A 24,869-nucleotide genomic window follows, 5' to 3' on the forward strand; every position below is an offset into this window, starting at 1 on the left:
TCCATTTGTTTGGCCTGACTGTACCTTGGACACAGAAACGTAGGTAGAACACAACCACAGGTTGTAGGCAAGCATTTGACCTCACACAACTGCAGGGTTTAGCACAGATTATGTGTGTAGAGCTGCAAGAGCTAAAGAAAAGTAAAAGAGGAATAGAGGAACCTGAATGATTTTGGAAGATGAATGAATGCTGCTCCTGGAGACAGGCTGTTGGCATCTCACATTTTGTACTATGTAGGGACCTCTGTGGGCTTTTTGCTGCCCTCTTAGATTGGGAAAGGGGAACATGGATGAGGGGGAGGGGAGAGAGACTGCCTTATGATTTTTTTATCATGTGCTCCAGGGCCTAGTGGAATGACAGTGACATATGTTACAGAACATAGGTTATGGATGTTTCTGGAAAACTTACCTCACTACTTTTGTAACAATGCCCTATTCAAGAAGGTACTATAATTCCTATTTTTACAGATGAGAAAGATGTGGCTTAAGGACAGTTACTTGTCTAAGTTCTTCAAATTAGTAAATGACAAATCCTGATTTGAACTCAAGTCCAAGTCCAGTACTGGTAGATGGACAGTATGCATGAAAAGTGTCTAGAATACACTTTTGGAATCACTGTAGAACTGAACAAACAAAATCTTGGACTCCCATTCTTGTCTTTAGTCATTTGTGTGATCATCTTACCAGCTCAGCAGTTTCTCCTCCTACTGTAAACAAAGATTAAAGTTTGTGGTGCTTATAACAAGATCATTTTGTTATTCTTTGATAATTTCCCATGTATCTTGGCTATTAACAACAGAGTGTTGGTAATAATGGCTTTTGGCTTCAGTTATGCAAGATAAGTAAGTTCTGCAAAATTAGTATACAGCAGTGTGGCTACAGTTGGCAATATTCTGTGTATGTTTAATTTTTTAAGAGACTAGATCTTGAAGTTTCTCAACATAAAAAGGAAAAAAGGAAAATAGTTAAAGTGTGAAGTGATGGCTATGTTGATTGACTTGGCTGTGGTATTTCACAATGTATATATGTGTCTTAAGTCATTAGGTTGTACATCTTAAATATATACATTTTTGATTGTCAATAATACCTCAATAAAGCTGGAGGGGAAATTATTTTAAGGAAAGCCTAATGTATTCAAACATTTTAAATAAGGCCAACTATAAGAATAACAGAATGCTGATAATTTCTACTGATGGACATGATGGAGATACACTACTTTCTTGATATCTCATGCATGTTTAAAATTTTTTTGTTGCAAACAATAAGACAATTAGAGTTGAAATTTGTAATTTTTCAGTTACATACTTTCTCCAAACTGCCAAATACACTCAGTCCCTTCAGCTTCTATCTTTTTTGCTTTTAACCAAGTTCTTTTGAAACTTCCTACTATTCTTTTCTGAACATTAACTAATATGAATATGATATTTTGAAGAGATGTTGAAATCTAGTGCTGAATTGTACAGAGAAGACTGGATCTGGAGCCAGGGGACCAGAGCTCTAGATGCTTCATATATTACCTAAACTTTCTCAGGTCTACAATGGGAAACCCCTACTTTTCTAGTGGTAAAGAACCTGTCTGCCAATGCAGGAGACAAGAGACTTGGGTTTGATCCCTGCGTTGGAAAGATCCCCTGGAGTAGGCAAGGGCTACTCTAGTATTCTTGCCTGGAGAATCACATGGACAGAGGAGTCTGATGGGCTACAGTCCATGGTGCTGCAGCGAGTTGGACATGACTGAAGCAACAACACACATGCCTGCACTCACCAACCTTCCCTCCATCCCTTCCAGCCAGAGGACCAGGTTCATCTAAAAATTTGGAAAACCTACAGCCCAAAATATCAGTTAGACTTCTAAGAGGAATGGACCCCCCTTGGTGATGCCAACTACCATCTTCCCAGAAGCTTCAGGGGTTCACTCCATAGGAACATCACACTTGAGTGAAGGGGCCCCTGAGCCCCAACCTCCAGAGAAACAACTGGGGCAATGGACCTCTTTGACTACTCCTGTGAACCTCTCTCTGACCTGAAGCTTCTCTTACAAAAACCAACAAAATTGTGTCCCCAAAGAGTAAATGATTAACTGCAGGAATTGTTGCACTCAGAGGGGAGCTAGTGACCTTGGCCTAGTGACATATAGAACACTGTCACCATTAAAAAAAAAAAAAAAAAACAGCTACTCAGGTGAAAGTGGCCAAGAAGACCAGCCAGGATTTCTAGCTGTGACACAGGTCTGCTGCCTCCCTGGCCGGGATGGTCCTGGAGGACTGAGTTGCTCTGGATTACCTGTTTGCTGCCTGGGGAGGGGTCTGTGTACCCGGCAGCATGTGGACCTGTTTTCATGAGGATACACATAGCCTCATTGAAGGAGGCACAGATGGACCACTGGTAGAGTCACTCGGCTGCAGACACCAGACCACCTGGTCTGGGGAAAAATCTGGGGGCAGGGTGATGGGGCCAACCGAGCACCACCAGGATTGTCCTTTCCTGGGCCCCTCCATGACCCTCAGAATCTAGAAAACTCCAGATGACGGTCTCACAGAGACAGAGCAGTTAGGGCCGAGGCCCAGGAGCACCAGACACATCCACAGGTGATGGGAGAAGTCCTGCTTCTCCCCAGGATCTGATGACCCCACACTCAGCAGGAAGCAGCTGCAGGAGCTGGACCTGCACCCTCAGGCCCCTCAGGATGAGGAATAGGACAGGCACAAGGGGGGGGTGTGTCACCACAAAGACCAACAGTTTCCAGGGAGAAAGCACAGAATCTGGGTCATGAAGTAAAAGTCCAAACTTTTTTCTTTTCCTTTGTGCTGAGATGTTTCACCTGCTCACAGGGCATCTTGTGCAGAGGTCTCAAACCCAGACCTTCAGACCAGAGACCCTGGTGTGAAATGTCTTCACTGACACCTCAGCTCGGAGGGCCATGTCCAGAGACATGGCACCTGACACTGATCTGCAATTGCAGCTGCATAGCTGAGTTCACTCCCCAAGAACTCTGCCCACTCCCAGTTGACAGGAACCACATACAGCAGCCTCACTGGTTGTGGGGAGAACATGTCTTCTAGAGCTTGAACTCTCACCCCTCCATGCTTTGATTAAAGACTTTACTTCTGAACCCAAATATTTACCCATCTATCAGTACATGAGTGACACTTGGCTGAAGTCACCTATTAGGGTCTGCCTCAGGATTGTAGGTGATAGAACAGAAAGAAATCAAACCCTCTTCTGTCCAATAATGGTGTGTAATTCTCCTGAAGAACTGGAGAAAGGAGAAGCACTGGACTAGCGAAGAGAATTGTTTCTTAATATGAGTGTGGTCTGCATTGTTCTCTTGAAAAGTGATATTTACTCTTGGAAACTTGAGCCTCCCTTCCTGATAGAAGCCAGGAGAGGTTCCTGTTCTGTCAGGTCAAAGAATTAAAGAACCTGACACTCAGCAACCTCTCAGAAGTGGGATTCTTGAAGGAAATCCATTGTTCTGGAGACCCAGGATCACACTAGACCCAGGAGCCAACAGCATCAGAGTGTTTTCTCCTTCAGACACCCTACCCTACTGACCTGAGCCCCAGGAAACACCCCTGTCACTCCACTGAGTAATTTAGACTCAAGATTTGCTGACTGGCCAGGGGAGTGGAGCTTGATTCAGGAGATTAGACCTCCATGGCAATGAGATTTTCCTAAGGGTGGGTCTCCTAAAAGAGGTAGGTAGCAATTCATGTGAAGAGAGTAGAAGGAGTGATCTCAGTTAAAAACCAAGCACCAGAGGAATGGTGTTGGCCTCTGGGGAGCTCTCACAAGGGGACCTTTTGGCAAAAGGCTCAATTCTTTAAGAGATTTCCCTTCTAGAAAGTGGGAAAGGACAAGCTGCCAAATCTTGAACTATTGAACTATTCTTGAACTATTTCTCTTCTGCACTGAAATATGCTTTTGGTTTACTGTAGCTCTTGAGTTAACTAAATGAGACCATCCCTGCCCAGTGCAGGGCGGCAGTTCCATGGAGGCTGATGGACAGGATGGTGAGATGGGAAGGGGAACAGTCTCCCCACCTCCACTCACTGGCCTACTGGGGAGAGAGTGTCATCCTGCCAAGTAGACCATGACTCAGAAACTCAGGTCCTGAGAGCAGTTCTGTAAAGGGGACAGAGCAGGAGGTGAGGGGAGAATTCCCCACAGTATCAGGGAGCTCTCCATGCAGTCAGGAACACCAGGGAGAATGAATATGCTGTCTGTCACTACATAAACCAACTGAGACATAAGTGGCCGAAAGCAGTGGTCACTTATTAGTTATTTGTGAGGGGGGCTTCCCAGATGGTGTTAGTGGTAAAGAACATGCCTGTAAGTACAGGAGATGAAAGAGACCTGAGCTTGATCCTTGGGTCAGAAGATCCTCTGGAGGAGGGCATGGCAACCCACTGGAGTTGCCTGGAGTGGGTTGCCTGGAGAACTCCATGGATACAGGAGCCTGGCTGGCAGGCTACAATCCATGGGCATCACAAAGAGTCGGACAGAAGTGAAGCTATTGAGCACAACACAGCACAAAGCATTCTACTGCCAAAAGAAAATCCCAAAAAACCAAACAGCTTTCCCTTCCTCTTATCTATTTTATATCTTATCAGAATCAGTATAAACTCCTGGATTAAAAAAAAAAAACTTTATTGTTGCAAAATGTAAAGTTTAAAAACCCTCAATCCTCTTGTTGTTACATACAACACTTCTAATGTGATATCAAATCAAACTGATCACATGGACTACAGTTTTGTCTAAATCAATGAACCTCAAAAAAGCAAGAGAGTTCCAGAAAAACATCTACTTCTGCTTTATTGACTATGCCAAAGCCTTTGACTGTGTGGATCACAACAAACTATGGAAAATTCTTAAAAAGATGGGAATACCAGACCACCTGACCTGCCTCCTGAGAAATCTGTATGCAGGTCAAGAAGCAATGGTTAGAACCAGACATGGAAGAACAAACTGGTTTCAAATTGGGAAAGGAGTACATCAAGGCTGTATATTGGCACCCTGCTTATTTAACTTATAAGCAGAGTACATCATGTGAAATGCCAGACTGGATGAAGCACAAGCTGGAATCAAGATTGCCAGGAGAAATATCAATAACCTCAGAAATGTAGATGACACCACACTTATGGCAGAAAATGAAGAAGAACTAAAGAGCCTCTTGATGAAAGTGAAATAGAAGTAAAAAAGTTGGCTTAAATCTCAACACTCAGAAAACTAAGATCATGTCACCTGGTCCCATCACTTCATGGCAAATAGATGGGGAAACATGGAAAGAGTGAGATACTTTATTTTTGAAGCTCCAAAATTACTGCAGATGGTGACTGCAGCCATGAAATTAAAAGACGTTTGTTCCTTGGAAGAAAAGCTATGACCAACCTAGACAGCATATTAAAAAGCAGAGACATTACTTTGCCAACAAAGGTCCATCTAGTCAAAGCTATGATTTTTCCAGTAGTCGTGTATGGATGTGAGAGTTGGACTATAAAGGAAGCTGAGAGCCAAAGAATTGATGCTTTTGAACTGTGGTGTTGGAGAAAACTCTTGAGAGTCCCTTGGACTACAAGGAGATCCAACCAGTCCATCCTAAAGGAAATCAGTCCTAAATATTCACTGGAAAGACTCATGCTGAAGCTGAAACTTCAATACTTTGGCCATCTGATGCGAACAACTGACTTATTTGAAAAGACCCCTATGCTGGGAAAGATTGAGGATGGGAGGAGCAGGGGACAACAGAGGATGCGATGGTTGGATGGCATCACTGACTTGATGGACATGAGTTTGAGTAAATTCAGGGAGTTGGTGATGGACAGGGAGGCCTGGCATGCTGCAGTCCATGCGGTCACAAACAGTAGGACACGACTGCGCAACTGAACTGAATGTGATATAAACTCCATCTCAGAGGCTCATTTTCTGTCTAGGCAGTCTGCAATATTTAATTTTAAAAATATTTTCAATGTAATTTCCTCCAAATTTAAACATGATTAGTTTTCAGAAAACAAACAAACAAACAAAAAAACACTGGTTTGGAATACCCAAAGCTTTCACCTTTTGGAATGGATAAGTATGAGCATGGTTGCTGAGTGAAAGAGTGACTTTAGTCAGAACCATCCAATGTCAGGGCTTCTCTTGTGGCTCAGCTGGTAAAGAATCTGCCTGCAATGAGGGAGACGTGGGTTCGATCCCTGGGTTTGGAAGATCTCCTGGAGAAGGGAAAGGCTACACACACAATACCAATTTGACTCCTAAGGCAAATAATCTGGGCTGGGTGTGTAGATAGAGGTCTCATAAGGCTGGGGCATGTTCTTCCTTCCAGTAATGTTATTTTTTAGTTATAAATTCAAAAAAAATATGTTTGACCCACTTTTAAACACACATTGCCATTTTAGTTTTGGGGAAAAAATAGTTTTCTTAGGCCATTAGGTTTAGAAAAGCTCAGTTAATCCATATTCTCCATTTTTAAAGGAAAATTAATAACTTTTAATAACAGCTTTTGCACATAAAAATGGAAGTCACTCAGTCATGGTCACTCTTTACAACCCCTTGGAATGCTCCAGGCCAGAATACTGGAGCGGGTACTCTCCCTTCCAAACCAGCGATCAAATCCAGGTCTCCCACATTGCAGGCAGATTCCTTACCAGCTGAGCCACCTAAGCCCTTTACATATAAAACCTATGCCCCATCTGTACTACCCTCTCAACCACTACCCTCTTTGTTAATGGTTCAGTTCAGTTTGGTTCAGTTGCTCAGCTGCGTCCTATCTGTGACCCCATGTACTGCAGCACACCAGGCCTCCCTGTCCATCACCAACTCCCAGAGTTTACTCAAACTCATGTCCATTGAGTTGGTGGTGCCATCCAATCATCTCATCCTCTGTTTTCCCCTGCTCCTCCCATCTTCAATCTTTCCCAACATCAGAATCTCTTCAGATGAGTCTGTTCTTCACATCAGGTCACCAAATATTGGAGTTTCAGCTCCAGCATCAGTCCTTCCAAAGAACACCCAGGACTAATCTCCTTTAGAATGGACTGGTTGGATCTCCTTGCAGTCCAAGAGACCCTCAAAAGTCTTCTCCAACACCACAGATCAAAAGCATCAATTCTTCTGTGCTCACATTTCTTTATAGTCCAACTCTCACATCCATACATGACTACTGGAAAAACCATAGCTTTGACTAGATGGACCTTTGTTGGCAAAGTAATGTCTCTGCTTTTTAACACACTGTCTAGTTTGGTCATAACTTTACTTCCAAGGAGTAAGTGTCTCTTAATTTCATGGCTGCAATCACCATCTGCAGTGATTTTGGAGCCCAAAAAAATAAAGTCTGACACTGTTTCCACTGTCTCCCCATCTATTTGCCATGAAGTGATGGGACCGGATGCCATATTCTTAGTTTTCTGAATGTTAATCTTTAAGCCAACTTTTTCACTCTCCTCTTTCACTTTCATCAAGAGGCTTTTTAATTCTTCTTCACTTTCTGCCATAAGGATGGTGTCATCTATATATCTGAGGTTATTGATATATCTCCTGGCAATCTTGATTCCAGCTTGTGGTTCTTCCAGCCCAGCATTTCTCATGATGTACTCTGTATATAAGTTAAATAATCAGGGTGACGATATACAGCCTTGACATTCTCCTTTTCCTATTTGGAACCAGTCTGTTATTCCATGTCCACTTCTAACTGTTGCTTCCTGACCTGCATACAGGTTTCTCAAGAGGCAGGTCAGGTGGTCTGGTATTCCCATCTCTTTCAGAATTTTCCAGTTTATTGTGCTCCACACAGTCAAAGGCTTTGGCATAGTCAATAAAGCAGAAATAGATGTTTTTCTAAAGTCTCTTGCTTTTTTGATGATCCAGCAGATGTTGGCAATTTGATCTCTGTTTCCTCTGCCTTTTCTAAATCCAGCTTGAACATCTGGAAGTTCACAGTTCACCTACTGTTGAAGCCTGGCTTGGAGAATTTGAGTATTACACTCTTAGTGTGTGAGTTAATGGTAACCATGATATTTATATTTAAAATGAGACCATACAAGCTTTCAGAAGGCCCTATTACACATTATCAATAGTTTTAATAGTGTAAAACAAGTTTTAACACAAGGATTGTGTTTACAAAACCCTGAAGAATTTTAAAGTGGCCTGTTGTGTTTTCTGGTATATTCTTCAACATTTGGACCATGGTACTGATTCAAGAATAGAATTGTATAAATCAATGCACAGTATCGGCTTTAGACTTGAAAACAAAAGCTCCTCTATTTTTTTACTTTTTTATGACTGAAGTGGGAGGTGCACAGGGTTGAGCTGCACACTAAAAAATCAAGTTTTCCCCACAGTACATCCTCATCACCTACCTCTGGAGCTGTGATACTTGCTGTGGGGACATGGTGATGTGCTGTCCAGACCTCTCTTTGAGGACTTGTTGTCCAGTTGCTGGATGTGCTGTCAGTGGGCAGTCTTCAGCCACCAGGTCCTCTGGGGATAGCTTTTATGCAACGACGCATCCAGGGGGAAGCATAAAAGCCTGGCCAGTGGACTTGTCAGGAGAACCCTGAAGGACTATCTTCACTCCAGACCCCCATGGGGTCAGCTAAGGTCATCTGAACAGTGTTGCAGCTTGATTTTCCCTCTGCCCTACCCTGCTTCTTCTCTTCTGATTCTATAAATGTTCATCACAAGGGCACCCCTGATAAACATTCCAGAACTAAACTCCATCTGAGTCTGCATCCCAGAGAACTATTCTGCAATACATATCAAAAAAAAAAAAAAAAATCAGTACTCGGGGAGGATTTTTATTTGAACTTTACTGATTATATACATACTTTTAACACTTTTAAATTCCAAAATAAAATACAAGTGGTGCAAACAGGAACTTTGTATGTAAACATGGTTACCTTTGGTTTAAAATCCTCAATTGAATGTTGTCTGACTAATTCAAGTGTAGAAATTGTTATGTTAATAACAAAATAAAATTATTATTTTGAACCATATGAAAATGTTATTATATAGGTGAAAAAAAGGATTGAATGTTAGTGGTTATACATGGTTCAGTCTAATAGAAAAAAATCCATTAGCACTTGAAATTTAGAGAATATTACCCTTATGAATAACTCATGCATAAAAGATATAAATAATGAATTCAATTAGATATTAGAAAATACTTAATGGTATGGTTATTGATCAGTGCTAGTATCCAAACTTGTAGGTTATAGTTAAGTGGGCCTTAGGGTAAAAAAAGAAAAAGTAGCTAATGTACTTACACTAGAAAAATGATTAAGTTAAAAGTTGATCTAAATTTCCAATTTAAGAATTTTAGGAAATAAATCTCAAAATAAATGAAAAGTTGAAGGAAAGACAGAATAATATGAAGTAGAAAAGAAAACAGGAAATATCAATTCAGCAAAAAATGTGATTCTTTAAAATAGGAAAAAGTTATGTAATATTACTCATTTTAAAAAAAGGCTCAAAAGAAAATTAAAAAGAAAAAAAGAAAGAACACAATTATAGATGCTGCAGAGTTTAAACATATAGATATAGGGAGTAACTTTATGCAAGTTAAGTTCAAAACTCACAGGAAATAGATCTACCTCTAGAGAAATAAAACTTACCAAAAATGACTCTGTACAAATAACAAAATGAACAGTACTAACATAATTACCAAAAATAAAGTAAACATTGATGGCTGCACAATACTGTGAATGTGATTAACACCACTGAACTGTATGCTTAAAAGTGACTTTATGGCAAATTTTATGTTACACATTTTACCACAATAAAAAAAGTTAAAAAATAAAATAAAATTATCTGTCTAGAAGACAATAGATCATACATCTGTCCTTCATTCTCAAATCCCCTAGAAGGCCTTCTATTTTGAGAAAGGATATTTTCTCTTCCTTCTCTTTTAGAACACATAATATTGTCCTTCTATATTTTAATCATGTATCATTTTTTTTTTTTTTTTGGAGCGGGGGACACCTTCCTCTCCCATAATTCACTTAAACTACAATATATTTTTGTTTTTCCTATTAGTTTTCTCTGTAGTGTTTTAAGTAGAGATCTTTGGGTAGAATAATGAGTTCTAGTTATATTAAAGGAAATGGTGACACAAAACAGCTACTTCACACTAGTCTTCAAGTAAGCTGAAGCCCTGACATGACTGGAAAGTAGTAGGTAATTTGGGGAACAATATAAAAAAAAAATCTGTGACAACTTTTTCTTGCACATTAGAAAATGAGCTTTGGCTCTGGAGTCTCTTAAGGCAGAAAACCTGGTAGACAGCTTTTACTGGTGGCCTGAACCTCTGATTTGGAGAAGAAAATAGTATAACATAAAAATAAAAATAATAAATCATTTTGTAAGAGCTTGGAATCAGTTGGTGAAGTTGGAGGGGAAAAGATAGATAAACTAACATCTTGTGTGTATAAATATTTCTTGGTATAAAAAAAAGTACAACATAGTTTATACAGTGTAAAACCTGTTGGAAAGATGCCTTTGGGATAGACTTGACCTCATGGTAGAATCACAGTGTTGACTCAAAAATTTTTAAGACTGAAGGCTGTCCACTGTAAGTGTTCATAATCACATGGTCACTGTGAGTGATATCTTTAGAGATGCACCTGAGGGAGAAAAAAAGAAAAAAAAAAAAACAAAAAAACAGCATGTTTAAAAGTTGCAAAGTCCTCCCTGAGGCAACACATTTCTACATCCACTTTTTCATGTTGGCACAAATCATATCACTAGTGGAGTCACCATTTTAAAAAGCAGAGATGTATTTATTTTATGGAGGAAGTAGCCCCATTAAAACCCTCAGTGGGGCTGGGCTTAATATCAAACAACCTGTAGATCCACTAGAGTTCTGACCATTCTGATTCACAGATATATTTTATCACTACATTAAATTGATAAACAAAATCATTTTACTGACTCAAAGCCTGGAGATAAAAAAAAGAGTGACAAAGAGGCTGGAAAATCTAGTGAATGCATGAGAATTTGTCATTTTCACACATTAAATGAGCGCAGTAGATTTGGATGCTAATATTCCCTTATGGCTCAGCTGGTAAAGAATCTGTCTGCAATGCGGGAGACCTTGGTTAAATCCCTGGGTTGGGAGGATGCCCTGGAGAAGGGAAAGGCTACCCACTCCTGTATTCTGGCCTGGAGAATTCCATGGACTGTATAGTCCATGGGGTCATAAAGACTTGGACATGACTAACCAACTTTCACTTTGACTTCACTTTCACCAGGTTGTAATCCCTATATTTTATAAACTCTGATTGACAAGCACTGAAACACTGGCATATATATATGAAATATACTGGCATTTAGTTTGTAAGGCAAAGCAGTCATAAGGCATGTAGAAAAGCTCTAACTAGGACTCAACCAACCAACCTCTCTTAAATGTAAGATGATGCCACAATATAGGATAGTTCTTTGCCAGGTCCCTAAGTTCTTCAATTCTACCAATTTCCAGCTGAACTAGAAGAGATACAGGTTTTCTGATAAATGCATGATAAGAATAAAAAGGAAATGAAATGCTGGCAAGTTCCAGAATCATCAGTTTTCAGTAACTGTATTGTATGTCAGTTTCTTAACAGATTTGTTGTTGTTTAGTTGTTAAGTCATGCCCAACTCTTTTGCAATCCCATGGATCCTCAAGGCTCCTCTGTCCATGGAATTTTCCAGGCAAGGATACTGGAGTGGGTTGCCATTTCCTTCTTCAGGGGATCTTCCTGACTCAGGGACTGAACCTATGTCTCCTGCATTGGCAGGTGGATTCTTTACCACTGAGCCCCCAGGGAAACCATTCTTGACAGATACACATAACAAAATGAAATAATGTCAAGACTTGTGAACTCTTATTTCTAAATGTGTTTGGGTGAAAATGGATTTTGACTGTCATTTTTTTTTTTTACCTGAACAAGAAAAGTTTTGTTTGAGTCCTTAAAGTAGAAAATGTACCACCTATTTGAGGCTGACTCATGTTATGAGCTGGGTCACTTGAATGTTTGATTACAGATGCTTTATAAACCCTGGCTTTGAATACATCTGTGGGTGTTGTCAACAAAGTCATCATGGGAGAGAGATAATGGACTTCATAAATGAAACAGGAAACCACTGAGACATTCACCTTCATATCAACTGTGCTTTATTTATTTCTTGTTGCTTGCTACCCCCAAAACAGAACTGGATATGAAATATATATATTGCTGTGAAAGTGCTGCACTCAATATGTCAGCAAATTTGGAAAACTCAGCAGTGGCCACAGGACTGGAAAAGGTCAGTTTTCATTCCAATCCCAAAGAAAGGTAATGCCAAAGAATGATCAAACTACCACACAGTTGCACTCATCTAACATGCTAGTAAAGTAATGCTCAAAATTCTCCAAATCAGGCTTCAGCAATACGTGAACTCTGAACTTTCAGATGTTCAAACTGGTTTTAGAAAAGGTAGAGGAACCAGAGATCAAATTGCCAACATCCGCTGGATCATCAAAAAAGCAAGAGAGTTCCAGAAAAAAACATCTATTTCTGCTTTATTGACTGTGTGGATCACAATAAACTGTGGAAAATTCTAAACGAGATGGGAATACCAGACCACCTGACTTGTCTCTTGAGAAACCTGTATGCAGGTCAGGAAGCAGCAGGTAGAATTGGACATGGAACAACAGACTGGTTTCAAATAGGAAAAGGAGTACGTCAAGGCTGTATATTGTCACCCTGCTTATTTAACTTATATGCAGAGTACATCATGAGAAACGCTGGGCTGGAAGAAGCACAAGCTGGAATCAAGGTTGCTGGGAGAAATATCAATAACTTCAGATATGTAGATGACACCACCCTTATGACAGAAAGTGAAGAAGAACTAAAGAGCTTCTTGATGCAAGTGAAAGAGTAAAGTGAAAAAGCTGGCTTAAAGCTCAACATTCAGAAAACTAAGGTCAGGCATACAGTCCCATCACTGCACGACAAATAGCTGGGGAAACATTGGAAACAGTGCCTGAGTTTATTTTGGGGGGCTCAAAAATCACTGCAGATGGTGATTGCAGCCATTAAATTAAATGACGCTTACTCCTTGGAAGGAAAGTTATGACCAATCTAGACAGCATATTAAAAAGCAGAGACATTACTTTGTCAACAAAGGTCTATCTAGTCAAGGCTATGGTTTTTCCATTGGTCATGTATGGATGTGAGAGTTGGATATAAAGAAAGCTGAGCACCAAAGAGTTGATGCTTTTGAATGGTGGTGTTGGAGAAGATGCTTGAGAGTGCCTTTGACTGCAAGGAGATCAAACTCATCAATCCTAAAAGAAATCAGTCCTGGGTGTTCATTGGAAGGACTGATGCTGAAGCTGAAACTCCAATACTTTGGCCATCTGATGCAAAAAACTAATTGGAAAAAACCCTGATGTTGGGAAAGATTGAAGGCAGGAGAATAAAGGGATGACAGAGGATGAGATGATTGGATGGCATCACTGACTCAATGGACAAGAGTTTGAGCAAGCTCCAGGACTTAGTGATGAACAGGGAAGCCTGGCATGCTGTAATCCATGGGGTTGCAAAGAGTTGGACACAACTGAGCGACTAAACTGAACTGATTCACAGGTGGACAGGGACAAGCTCTCTCTCCAAGGGCCAATCAAAGGGGTTTTAGTTTACAGTTAGGAGGGACAGGGTCCTCCAGACAAGCCATTAAGTATGATTATAATAATAAGAGCAATGGAAAGCAAGCCAAAGAAATATTTTCCAACATGGACTCAGAATTGGTTTCCTCTCTGCAACATTATGAGTTCTTGATTTATCATGATGGCAATTTCATCTTCTAAAAGGTAGAGGAAGCAATACTGGAGTGGGTAGCTGTTCCCTTCTCCAGGGGATTTTCCAAACCCAGGGATCAGACCTAGGTCTTCTGCAATGCAGGTGGATTCTTTACCAGCTGAGCCACCAGGAAAGCCCAATAATACTGGTGGGTAGCCTATCCTTTCTCCAGTGGTCTTCCTAACCCAGGAATCAAACTGGAGTCTCCTGCATTGCAGGTGGATTCTTTACCAGCTGGGCTACCAGGGAAGCCCATAAGGGAGGCAACTGGACCTAATTCTAAATGACAAAGAATTAGTAAGAAAGTGACAGTATCAGGTAGGAGTTTTCTTTACAGATTAGAAACAGAAGTGATCTACATCTTTCCCTTGTACTTCTTCCTAGACCCGGAATATTACAAATGTTATTTCCTTCAAAATCTCAAATTCCCTGAATGTTCCCTGAAACATTTGCATCACCAACATTCTGAGCATCATTTAGGATGAAAGTAAAGGGTCTGCAAAGTGAGAATATACTGTGTTCCATGAGAATCATGGAACCCAGACTCCTATCATGTGGAAACTCTAATCTGAAATCTCTCTCAGGTATGTGTGCATGCATATCCTACACTCCACCAACAACACCGCTGCCAATTCTCAGCAGATCTGCCTTCCGCAATGTGTTGTTAAGACCCAATTATGAGGTTTTGTATCCAGAGGCTCTTAATTGAAAATGACACAGAGTGCTTGTTACCACATCCCTGGTGCCACAGCATGAGGAGTGTGCTGTGGAGACGAACTTTAATTACAGCTCCCCACAGCAGGCTCACCTGTTTTGCCCTTTCAGTGAGAACAGTGGCCTCAGCTTCACCCAGTTGTTGCACCATCTTGTAAAGCAGGCTGTATCTATCTTGCAACATGCAATATGGCTCATCATAATCATCCAGTCTCCCTGAATCCCAAACCTGTCAATTAGCAGGAAGAAACCCGTTAGCACACCATGTTTTGCAGTAACATATTATAAATCAGACAATAGTTTGTAAACGGACAGGAAGGGAAGAATAGAGAAAATCTATTTGGGTGGTAGGCCTGGCTGATATTTTAATGGTTTGATTACCTTGATAATGGTTTTATTAGGCAAATAAAGGCCCAAACCAACCTTTTATTATTTTAATGGTATAGATGGGAAATGAAACATTTCCTGCTGTATCAGTAAACAAAGGACATCACAGTCATCAGTGACTACAGCCACGATTATGAGCTGGTGAGCCCTGAGGGAACTCAGAAAGGAAAGAATACTTGCCATCTATCAGCCATCAGACTGCACCCACTCCCCACAGTGAGCCCTGAGGAAACTCAGGATGAGAAAACACAGGATACTGGCCCAGATAGCTGAGGTGCATGTCAGTGGAATGATTTCAGTGAGCCCAGACTCTTATAGCTCCCCCTAAACATAGAAGTGCTAAATTCATTTACTTGAGATATCTGATTTTCTTTAACAGTAATCTTTTGTTGTTATGACTACCTAGTCTTTTGTTGCAAAAATTCCTATACATCCTGACCCCCTACCCTTGCCTCTTTAGAACAGTTTCTCAGCATTGTCTTAGATGTTCCATCCCCGACTTGAGATCCTCAGGAAGTCCACTGACTATAACATAACTCTCAACATCCAGACTGTGCATTTTTTTTTCAACCCACAGGGCCCTGATTATGTCAGTTGCTAAGAAGGGCAGCATCCATTGTCTGAAAAGTTAAGATGCTTCCTGAAGTTGATTGTGGTTGTGGTTTATTATTCTGAGAGTGAAAGATTGGCAAAAGGAGTTGATATATAAGAGCTACTTTAGCTGAACTGCTGCGAACAGAAGACATCTCTAGAAAACCAATTTTTTCTTTGAATAAGAATAAAGAAGCAAGTAAGAAATTGAGGTTCACATTCCAGTGATTAAAAAAATGTGGTACATATGCACAATGGAATATTATTCAACCATTAAAAAGTTAAATTATGTCATTTGCAGTGATATGGATGGTCCTAGATATTGTCATACTGAGTGAAGTAAGTCAAACAGAGTAACATATCATATCACTTATGTGTGAAACCTAAAAAAGGGTACAAAAATGCTTTAAAAATTTTAAAGGGTAGAAAGAATTTATCTATAAAACAGAAATAGAGTCACATATGTAGAAAAGAAACTTACAGTTACCAAGCGGTAATTAGGGGAGGGATAAATTGGGAGATAGGGATTGATATATAGACACTGCTGCTGCTGCTGCTACTGCTGCTAAGTCGCTTCAGTCGTGTCCGACTCTGTGCGACCCCATAGACGGCAGCCCACCAGGCTCCACCATCCCTGGGATTCTCCAGGCAAGAACACTGGAGTGGTTGCCATTTCCTTCTCCAATGTATGAAAGTGAAAAGTGAAAGTGAAGTCGTTCAGTCGTATCTGACTCTTAGCGACCCCATGGACTGCAGCCTACCAGGCTCCTCTGTCCATGGGATTTTCCAGGCAAGAGTACTGGAGTGGGGTGCCATTGCCTTCTCTGCATATGGACACTACTATATATAAAACAGATAACTAATAAGGACCTAATGTAGCCCAGGGAACAGTCAATACTCTGTAATGGCCTATATGGAAAAAGACTCTAATAAAGACTGGATATATGTATATGTATAACTGATTCACTTTGCTATACACCTGATAGTAACACAACATTGTAATTCAACTATACTCAAATAATTTTTTTAAATCAAATATTTGAGAAAGAACTTTATTTATGGTGTTTTTGCTGAATTGAAAGCCAATCAGTAATCAGAAGCATTCGAAGAAAATACAAATTTTACACCTGGGGTGCATGGGCCACACAGAACAATCCCATGACTCTGTAGTTGGGAGATGCACATCTCTTGGGTCTCCTGATGTTTAATCCTACCATTCCTACCAGAGGAGTTAGCAACCGCAACCATCTCAGACCAAGATGTAAACAAGTGACTAAATTTACATCTCCTGGCGGGACCTCCCTAGGACATCACTGATGACCTTGACAAGGGAGTCCTAAACTGAAGGTCTCCCAAAACAGGAGTGAGAAGGACTGCTCCTCAGTGAATGGCAAGGTCTACCATGGAAAACAAGGTCAATCATTATGAAGGTGACAGGCTCCAAAGTGAACCCTTGCATTTCCCTTTTCCCTCTATCTTCTCCATTCACCCAGATGCTCAGAACCCAATCCAGACACCAGCATCAACTCCCCTCTTTGCCCTCACATTCCATGTTCAACCCATTGCACAATCGCTTGGCTTCACTTCGTTATTTATTACAAATGCCTCTATCCCAACAAATGCCTCTATCCCAACCACTTCACCATTTCTACTTCCATCACCTTAGTCTCAGCCACAATAGTTCAGAGAGGGCACAACTATAAGAGAGTGAACACTGCATTTGGAGAACTGAAAGAAAATCAATGTGGTTTTAGCTATAAAGGAAAGAGGGAGAGCAGAGTGGAACAAAGCTAGAAAGGTGGGAAGGGGCTGGGGTTGTAAACTGCTTTGTAAAACCATATTAAAGATTTGTTCAAAGACACTGACCAAGAGAAAAAAAAATTGAGGTTATTGAGATTTACCAGGAGATATCAGAGAAGGCAATGGCACCCACTCCAGTACTCTTGCCTGGAAAATCCCATGGATGGAGGAGCCTGGTAGGCTGCAGTCCATGGGGTCGCTAAGAGTCGGACACAACTGAGCGACTTCATTTTCACTTTTTACTTTCATGCTTTGGAGAAGGAAATGACAACCACTCCAGTGTTCTTGCCTGGAGAATCCCAGGGATGGGGGAGCCTGGTGGGCTGCTGTCTATGGGGTCGCATAGAGTCGGACATGACTGAAGCGACTTAGCAGCAGTAGCAGCATGGGTAAATAAAGGATTAACAAATGAACATATTTTGATAATAACAGCAAAGGCAATGCCAAATAACATATCTATAATGTAAGAGTCACTGTCCTGCAATCTTGGAATGTCACTCTGTCCCTCATGAAAATCTGTAGGTGGGACCTGCTTCCTACTGTGATGTTCTAATCTGGGTGACTGGACACACTGACTAAAGCCTAGAGCATCACTTTGGTTGCAAATGCCCTACTGCTGTTGTCTGCCTGCCCAGAACTCACTCTTGTGCATGTCCTGCTCAAGGAATGAGACTACAGGCACTGCCTCAATAGTAACAGTCTGGTATCTACTCAATGTCCCCACTGATATCCCATCTGACAATGTATGTGCAGTAGGCTGGGAGGTGGTATTCCAGAAACTTCCCAAGTAGTCAAAAGAGACAGTCCCATTATCAGTGGGCATAAGGATTACTGGGGATTACTGATCACTTATTTCTGGATTATTACCTATTTTGTATGGACCAACAAAATCACTGGTTAACTCCATCTGTTGCTTTTTACACATTATGCAGGCCTTCTTTATCTGTTTATTTCATTACTAAGCAGCATACTAAGGAGGGCCGTGAGGAGCTACTCCAAGTTCAAGGTCAGGAGGGGCAGCAGTGAGGAGATACCCCTCGTCCAAGGTAAGGAGCAGTGGCTGCGCTTTGCTAGAGCAGCTGTGAAGAGATACTCCATGTCCAAGATAAGAGAAACCCAAGTAAGACAGTAGATGTTGCAAGAGGGCATCAGAGGGCAGACACACCAAAACCATAATCACAGAAAACTAGTCAATCTAATCACACTAGGACCACAGCCTTGTATAACTCAATGAAACTAAGCCATGCCCTGTGGGGCCACCCAAGACGGGTGGGTCATTGTGGAGAGGTCTGACAGAATGTGGTCCACTGGAGAAGGGAATGGCAAGCCACTTCAGTATTCTTGCCTTGAGAACCCCATGAACAGTATGAAAAGGCAAAATGATAGGGTACTGAAAGAGGAACTCCGCAGGTCAGTAGGGGCCCAATATGCTACTGGAGATCAGTGGAGAAATAACTCCAGAAAGAATGAAGGGATGGAGCCAAAGCAAAAACAATACCCAGTTGTGGATGTGACTGGTGATAGAAGCAAGGTCCGATGTTGTAAAGAGCAATATTGCATAGGAACCTGGAATGTTAGGTCCATGAATCAAGGCAAATTGGAAGTGGTCAAACAGGAGATGGCAATAGTGAACATAGACATTCTAGGAATCAGTGAATTCAAATGGACTGGAATGGGTGAATTTAACTCAGATAACCATTATATCTACTACTGTGGGCAGGAACCCTCAGAGGAAATGGAGTAGCCATCATGGTCAACAAAAGAGTCCGAAATGCAGTACTTAGATGCAATCTCAAAAACAACAGAATGATCTCTGTTCGTTTCCAAGGCAAACCATTCAATATCACAGTAATCCAAATCTATGCCCCAACCAGGAATGCTGAAGAAGCTGAAGTTGAATGGTTCTATGAAGACCTACAAGACCTTTTATTTATTTATTTTTTCTTCTTTTTTTTTCTATTTTTTTAAAATTTTATTTTATTTTTAAACTTTACATAACTGTATTAGTTTTGCCAAATATCAAATGAATCCGCCACAGGTATACATGTGTTCCCCATCCTGAACCCTCCTCCCTCCTCCCTCCCCATTCCATCCCTCTGGGTCGTCCCAGTGCACCAGCCCCAAGCATCCAGTATTGTGCATCGAACCTGGACTGGCAACTCGTTTCATACATGATATTTTACATGTTTCAATGCCATTCTCCCAAATCTTCCCACCCTCTCCCTCTCTCTCAGAGTCCATAAGACTGTTCTATACATCAGTGTCTCTTTTGCTGTCTCGTACACAGGGTTATTGTTACCATCTTTCTAAATTCCATATATATGCTTTAGTATACTGTATTGGTGTTTTTCTTTCTGGCTTACTTCACTCTGTATAATAGGCTCCAGTTTCATCCACCTCATTAGAACTGATTCAAATGTATTCTTTTTAATGGCTGAGTAATACTCCATTGTGTATACCCAAAAAAGATGTCCTTTTCATTATAGGGGACTGGAATGCAAAAGTAGGAAGTCAAGAAACACCTGGAGTAACAGGCAAATTTGGCCTTGGAATACGGAATGAAGCAGGGCAAAGGCTAATAGAATTTTGCCAAGAAAACACACGGATCATAGCAAACACCCTCTTCCAAAAACACAAGAGAAGATTGTACACATGGACATCACCAGATGGTCACACTGAAATCAGATTGATTGTATTCTTTGCAGCCAAAGATGGAGAAGCTCTATACAGTCAGCAAAAACAAGACCAGAAGCTGACTGTGGCTCAGATCGCGAACTCCTTATTACCAAATTCAGACTTAAATTGAAGAAAGTAGGGAAAACCACTAGACCATTCAGGTATGACCTAAATCAAATTCCTTATGATTATACAGTGGAAGTGAGAAATAGATTTAAGGGACTAGATCTGATAGAGTGCCTGATGAACTATGGATGGAGGTTCGTGACATAGTACAGGAGATAGGGATCAAGACCATCCTCATGGAAAAGAAATGCATAAAAGCTAAATGACTGTCTGGGGAGGCCTTAAAAATAGCTGTGAAAAGAAGAGAAGTGAAAAGAAAAGGAGAAAAGGAAAGATCTAAGCATCTGAATGCAGAGTTCCAAAGAATAACAAGAAGAGATAAGAAAGCCTTCCAGAGATCAATGCAAAGAAATAGAGGAAAACAACAGAATGGGAAAGACTAGAGAACTCTTAAAGAAAATTAGAGATACCAAGGGAACATTTCATGCAAAGATGGGCTCGATAAAGGACAGAAATGGTATGGACCTAACAGAAGCAGAAGATATTAAGAAGAGGTGGCAAGAATACACAGAAGAACTGTACAAAAAAGATCTTCAAGACCAAGATAATCACGATGGTGTGATCACTCACCTAGAGCCAGACATCCTGCAATGTGAAGTCGAGTGGGCCTTAGAAAGCATCACTACGAACAAAGCTAGTGGAGGTGATAGAATTCCAGAGGAGCTATTTCAAATCCTAAAAGATGATGCTGTGAAAGTGCTGCACTCAATATGTCAGCAAATCTGGAAAACTCAGCAGTGGCCATAGGACTGGAAAAGGTCAGTTTTCATTCCAATCCCAAAGAAGGGCAATGCCAAAGAGTGCTCAAACTATCACACAGTTGCACTCATCTCACACGCTAGTAAAGTAATGCTCAAAATTCTCCAAGCCAGGCTTCAGCCATACCTGAACTGTGAACTTCCAGATGTTCAAGCTGGTTTTAGAAAAGGCAGAGGAACCAGAGATCAAATTGCCAACATCCGCTGGATCATGGAAAAAGCAAGAGAGTTCCAGAAAAACGTCTATTTCTGCTTTATTGACTATGCCAAAGCCTTTGACTGTGTTGATCACAATAAACTGTGGAAAATTCTGAAAAAGATGGGAATACCAGACCACCTGACCTGCCTCCTGAGAAACCTACATGAAGGTCAGGAAGCAACAGTTAGAACTGGACATGGAACAACAGACTGGTTCCAAATAGGAAAAGGACTACGTCAAGGCTGTATATTGTCACCCTGCTTATTTAACTTCTATGCAGAGTACATCATGAGAAACTCTTCATGAGAAGCACAAGCAGGAATCAAGATTGTCGGGAGAAATATCAATAACCTCATATATGCAGATGATACAACCCTTTTGGCAGAAAGTGAAGAGGAACTAAAAAGCGTCTTGATGAAAGTGAAAGTGGAGAGTGAAAAAGTTGGCTTAAAGCTCAACATTCAGAAAACGAAGATCATGGCATCTGGTCCCATCACTTGATGGCAAATAGATGGGGAAACAGTGTCGGACTTTATCTTTTGGGGCTCCAAAATCACTTCAGATGGTGACTGCAGCCATGAAATTAAAAGATGCTTACTCCTTGGAAGAAAATTTATGACCAACCTAGATAGCATATTGAAAAGCAGAGACATTACTTTGCCAACAAAGGTCCATCTAGTCAAGGCTATGGTTTTTCAAGTGATCATGTATGGATGCTAGAGTTGGACTGTGAAGAAAGCTGAGTGCTGAAGAATTGATGCTTTTGAACTGTGGTGTTGGAGAAGACTCTTGAGAGTCCCTTGGACTGCAACGAGATCCAACCAGTCCATTCTGAAAGAGATCAACGCTGGGTGTTCTCTGGAAGGACTGATGCTTAAACTGAAACTCCAGTACTTTGGCCACCTCATGTGAACAGTTGACTCATTGGAAAAGACTCTGATGCTGGGAGGGATTGGGGGCAGGAGGAGAAGGGGACGACAGAGGATATGATGGCTGGATGGCATCACCGACTTGATGGACGTGAGTTTGAGTGAACTCCAGGAGATGGTGGTGGACTGGGAGGCCTGGCATGCTGCAATTCATGGGGTTGCAGAGTCAGACACGACTGAGTGACTGAATTGACTGAAGCAGCATCAGCAGATACTATGGTTACCATCCACATGAGTGAAATCAGATTAGTGCCACAGGCTAGGGTGTTAATCTTAAAATCCGTTGCATTCCTTTGAGATTATATGCAGACAAAGATTGTTTTCCTTTGACAGATGGTCTCATTATTTTAGAAGCCACACCTTAACATTTATTGAATCTCAGCAGGGAAAGAACAAAGAAAGAGATGGAAATGAGAATAAGGAAAAGAAATAGAGGGAGGAAGGAAGGAAATAAAGCTAAGGAAGGAAATATCAAATTATAAGGAAGAAAAAGCCAATCAAATCTGGAAGGAAGACAGTATCTAGATGTGTTTGTGTGTGCTCAGTTGTGTCTGACTCTTTGTAACCCCATGGACTATGGCCCGCCAGGCTCCTCTGTCCATGGGATTCCCCAGGTAAGAATACTGAAGCGGGTTGCCATTTCCTTCTCCAGATGGTCTTCCCAATCTAGGGATCAAACCTGCCTTTCCTGTGACTCCTGTATTGGCAGGCAGATTATTTTACCAGTACCAGAGACCAAAACTTGGAGCCTGCCATGTGTGCAGTGCCCAGATCTATTGTGTCAGGGGCTTGCTAGTTGCTTATCTACAGTATTTCAGTCCCTGATCTACCTTTCTTTCTACACTCTCATCTGTGATCTTTAGAAAATAATAATTAAAAACAGTAAATTTTTAATATGAGAATATGAAATTACTGGATATATGAATTATACTGGATATATTATTTAATAGCACATTCTGAAAATATACTTAAGTACTTGAGTTATTGTCAGGAGTGAGAGGAGAAACTAAGAGAAAATTAAATTAATGAAGCTTCCTATCAAGTTTTACAAGGACAGATGAGTTGAAAAACTGAACATGACTGGAACCAGCTCAAATTCCAGAGGTGAGGGTCTTACCATTATCCATTCGCTGTCAATAATGGTGCTCAACCTGTGGGTGATGGTCAGCACAGTGCACTGGGAAAATTTCTCACGAATGTTTTTTTGTATTAACTCATCAGTTCTGGAATCAAGGAAGTTGATTTAGTTCAGTGTAGACTGGAAAAGTGGACTTGAGGTTTGAAAATACCCTATGATGTTTGTATAATGCTTTTTAAAATCAATACTTTAAGACAAATCCATATTCCTAAAAATTAAGTAAAAAAAAGTCAACAGAAATTGATGTTTTCTTAAAACAAAGGAAAATAATCTTCCCTCAAAATTGCTTGAAACTATATCACCACTAAATGTTTTCCATTTACCATATTTAAAGTTCAGATACCAGGTTTCAAGGACCTCAATTCCATACCTTGGATCCACATATGATGTGGCATTGTCAATAATCAGTATTTGATTTTTTCTGAGAATACCCCTGGCAAGGCACAGCAGTTGTCTCTGTCCAACACTCAAGTTTGATCCTGATTCTACTAATTCAGTATCCATCTTACCAGGAAGACTTTCAATGGTTTCTTTAAGTCGTACCTGTGGATATAGAAAGAAAAGCATTTTTCTAAACAAATTGCTACTTAAGTAGACGAGTCTTTTAGACATTAGAGCTTTGACATCCTCAGGACTTCTTACATATCTTACACATACAGTCATGTGATGGTGGAGCTCCTTCCAAAGAGCATTCACTGAAAAAGACCATAGAGTCAGCTCAAGACAAATAGATCTCTGTATCTTCCATCCCTGCCACCTGCCACCTACCAGAAACCCCACCTAGGTACTAGTTAAGGAAGTCTCTCAAAAAAGGAAGCTATTTCTCCCAATGTGGTTCAAACGGAAATATTAAAGTGATCTTTATGGTTGAGTCAAGTTTCCTAAAGTACAGTTTTGCATATGAGTTGGTACTCTAATAGGAAACTTAAAAATATACATATTATAGAAAGTATGGTTCTCTAAAGATATAATCTTACCAGTACTTTACCATTTTATAAGGTCTAAAAGTTGGGGAAAAAATGTGAATTCAAACACTGGTAAACTGTACCTCATACATTAGTAATCCTAAAACCTATTCTTGCTATGGTTCTTTCCCAAGTTTAATCACATAAATACTAAGCCAGTGACATGCACTTTCTTCAACGTCAAAAATATCTTTCAGTGAATGAAAACCAGGACACAACATAACAACTATTTCCCCCAAGACTACAGGTATAGGTAGTATTTAAATTATGTTCTTAAAATTGTAAAAAAAATAATAAATAAATAAATAAATTAATTAATTAAATTTTAACTGCCAAAGATAAGCTGAAGTGACATTGATGACAGGGATCAGTTCAATGAATATTTTTGCAGAAATATTATAGAACAAGGACCAAACTCAGGTTATACTTAAACAACAAAGAGTAAATATACTTGAAATTAAGAGACCAACAGATTGATGAGTGAGGGCCAATAAGGAAACACAGAATTACACCATCACTTAACAAAACATTGCCCAAGGGTGATTGGGCAATGTTACCATGGTATCCTAAATGCTGGAGAACGTCTATGAATGTGATCCTGAACTGTGCTCCTGATAGAGTTTAATCACAAGACAGGAGAAGCCAGCATTAGGATTAAACATGGTATTGGTATATAGTATTAGTATGAAAGGTACACAGAATATAAAGGTTAAGATCTGGATTGTGGTGCAAGTTTTTGTATTTAAGACTGACTTCCTAATTTTGA

At 40.5% G+C, this 24,869-nt stretch overlaps 1 protein-coding gene across 3 annotated transcripts in view; it reads right to left on the reverse strand.

The window, feature by feature from the left end:
- Positions 1-8,793: 8,793 nt before the first annotated feature.
- The window catches only part of LOC102413807 (ATP-binding cassette sub-family C member 4), a 500,000-nt gene continuing 483,924 nt past the window's right edge, over positions 8,794-24,869 (reverse strand). For all 3 annotated transcript variants that reach the window (XM_045162446.1, XM_025263123.3, XM_045162447.1), the window contains 4 exons: positions 23,509-23,681; positions 23,118-23,223; positions 14,629-14,763; positions 8,794-10,622 (listed from right to left, as the gene is read on the reverse strand). In XM_045162446.1, coding sequence (XP_045018381.1) covers positions 10,611-10,622; positions 14,629-14,763; positions 23,118-23,223; positions 23,509-23,681 — 426 coding nt within the window. In that variant the 3' untranslated portion in view covers positions 8,794-10,610. The remainder of the gene's footprint in view (positions 10,623-14,628; positions 14,764-23,117; positions 23,224-23,508; positions 23,682-24,869) is intronic.

The sequence above is a fragment of the Bubalus bubalis genome, chromosome 13 (assembly GCF_019923935.1).
Source record: "Bubalus bubalis isolate 160015118507 breed Murrah chromosome 13, NDDB_SH_1, whole genome shotgun sequence".
Lineage (NCBI taxonomy): Eukaryota > Metazoa > Chordata > Mammalia > Artiodactyla > Bovidae > Bubalus > Bubalus bubalis.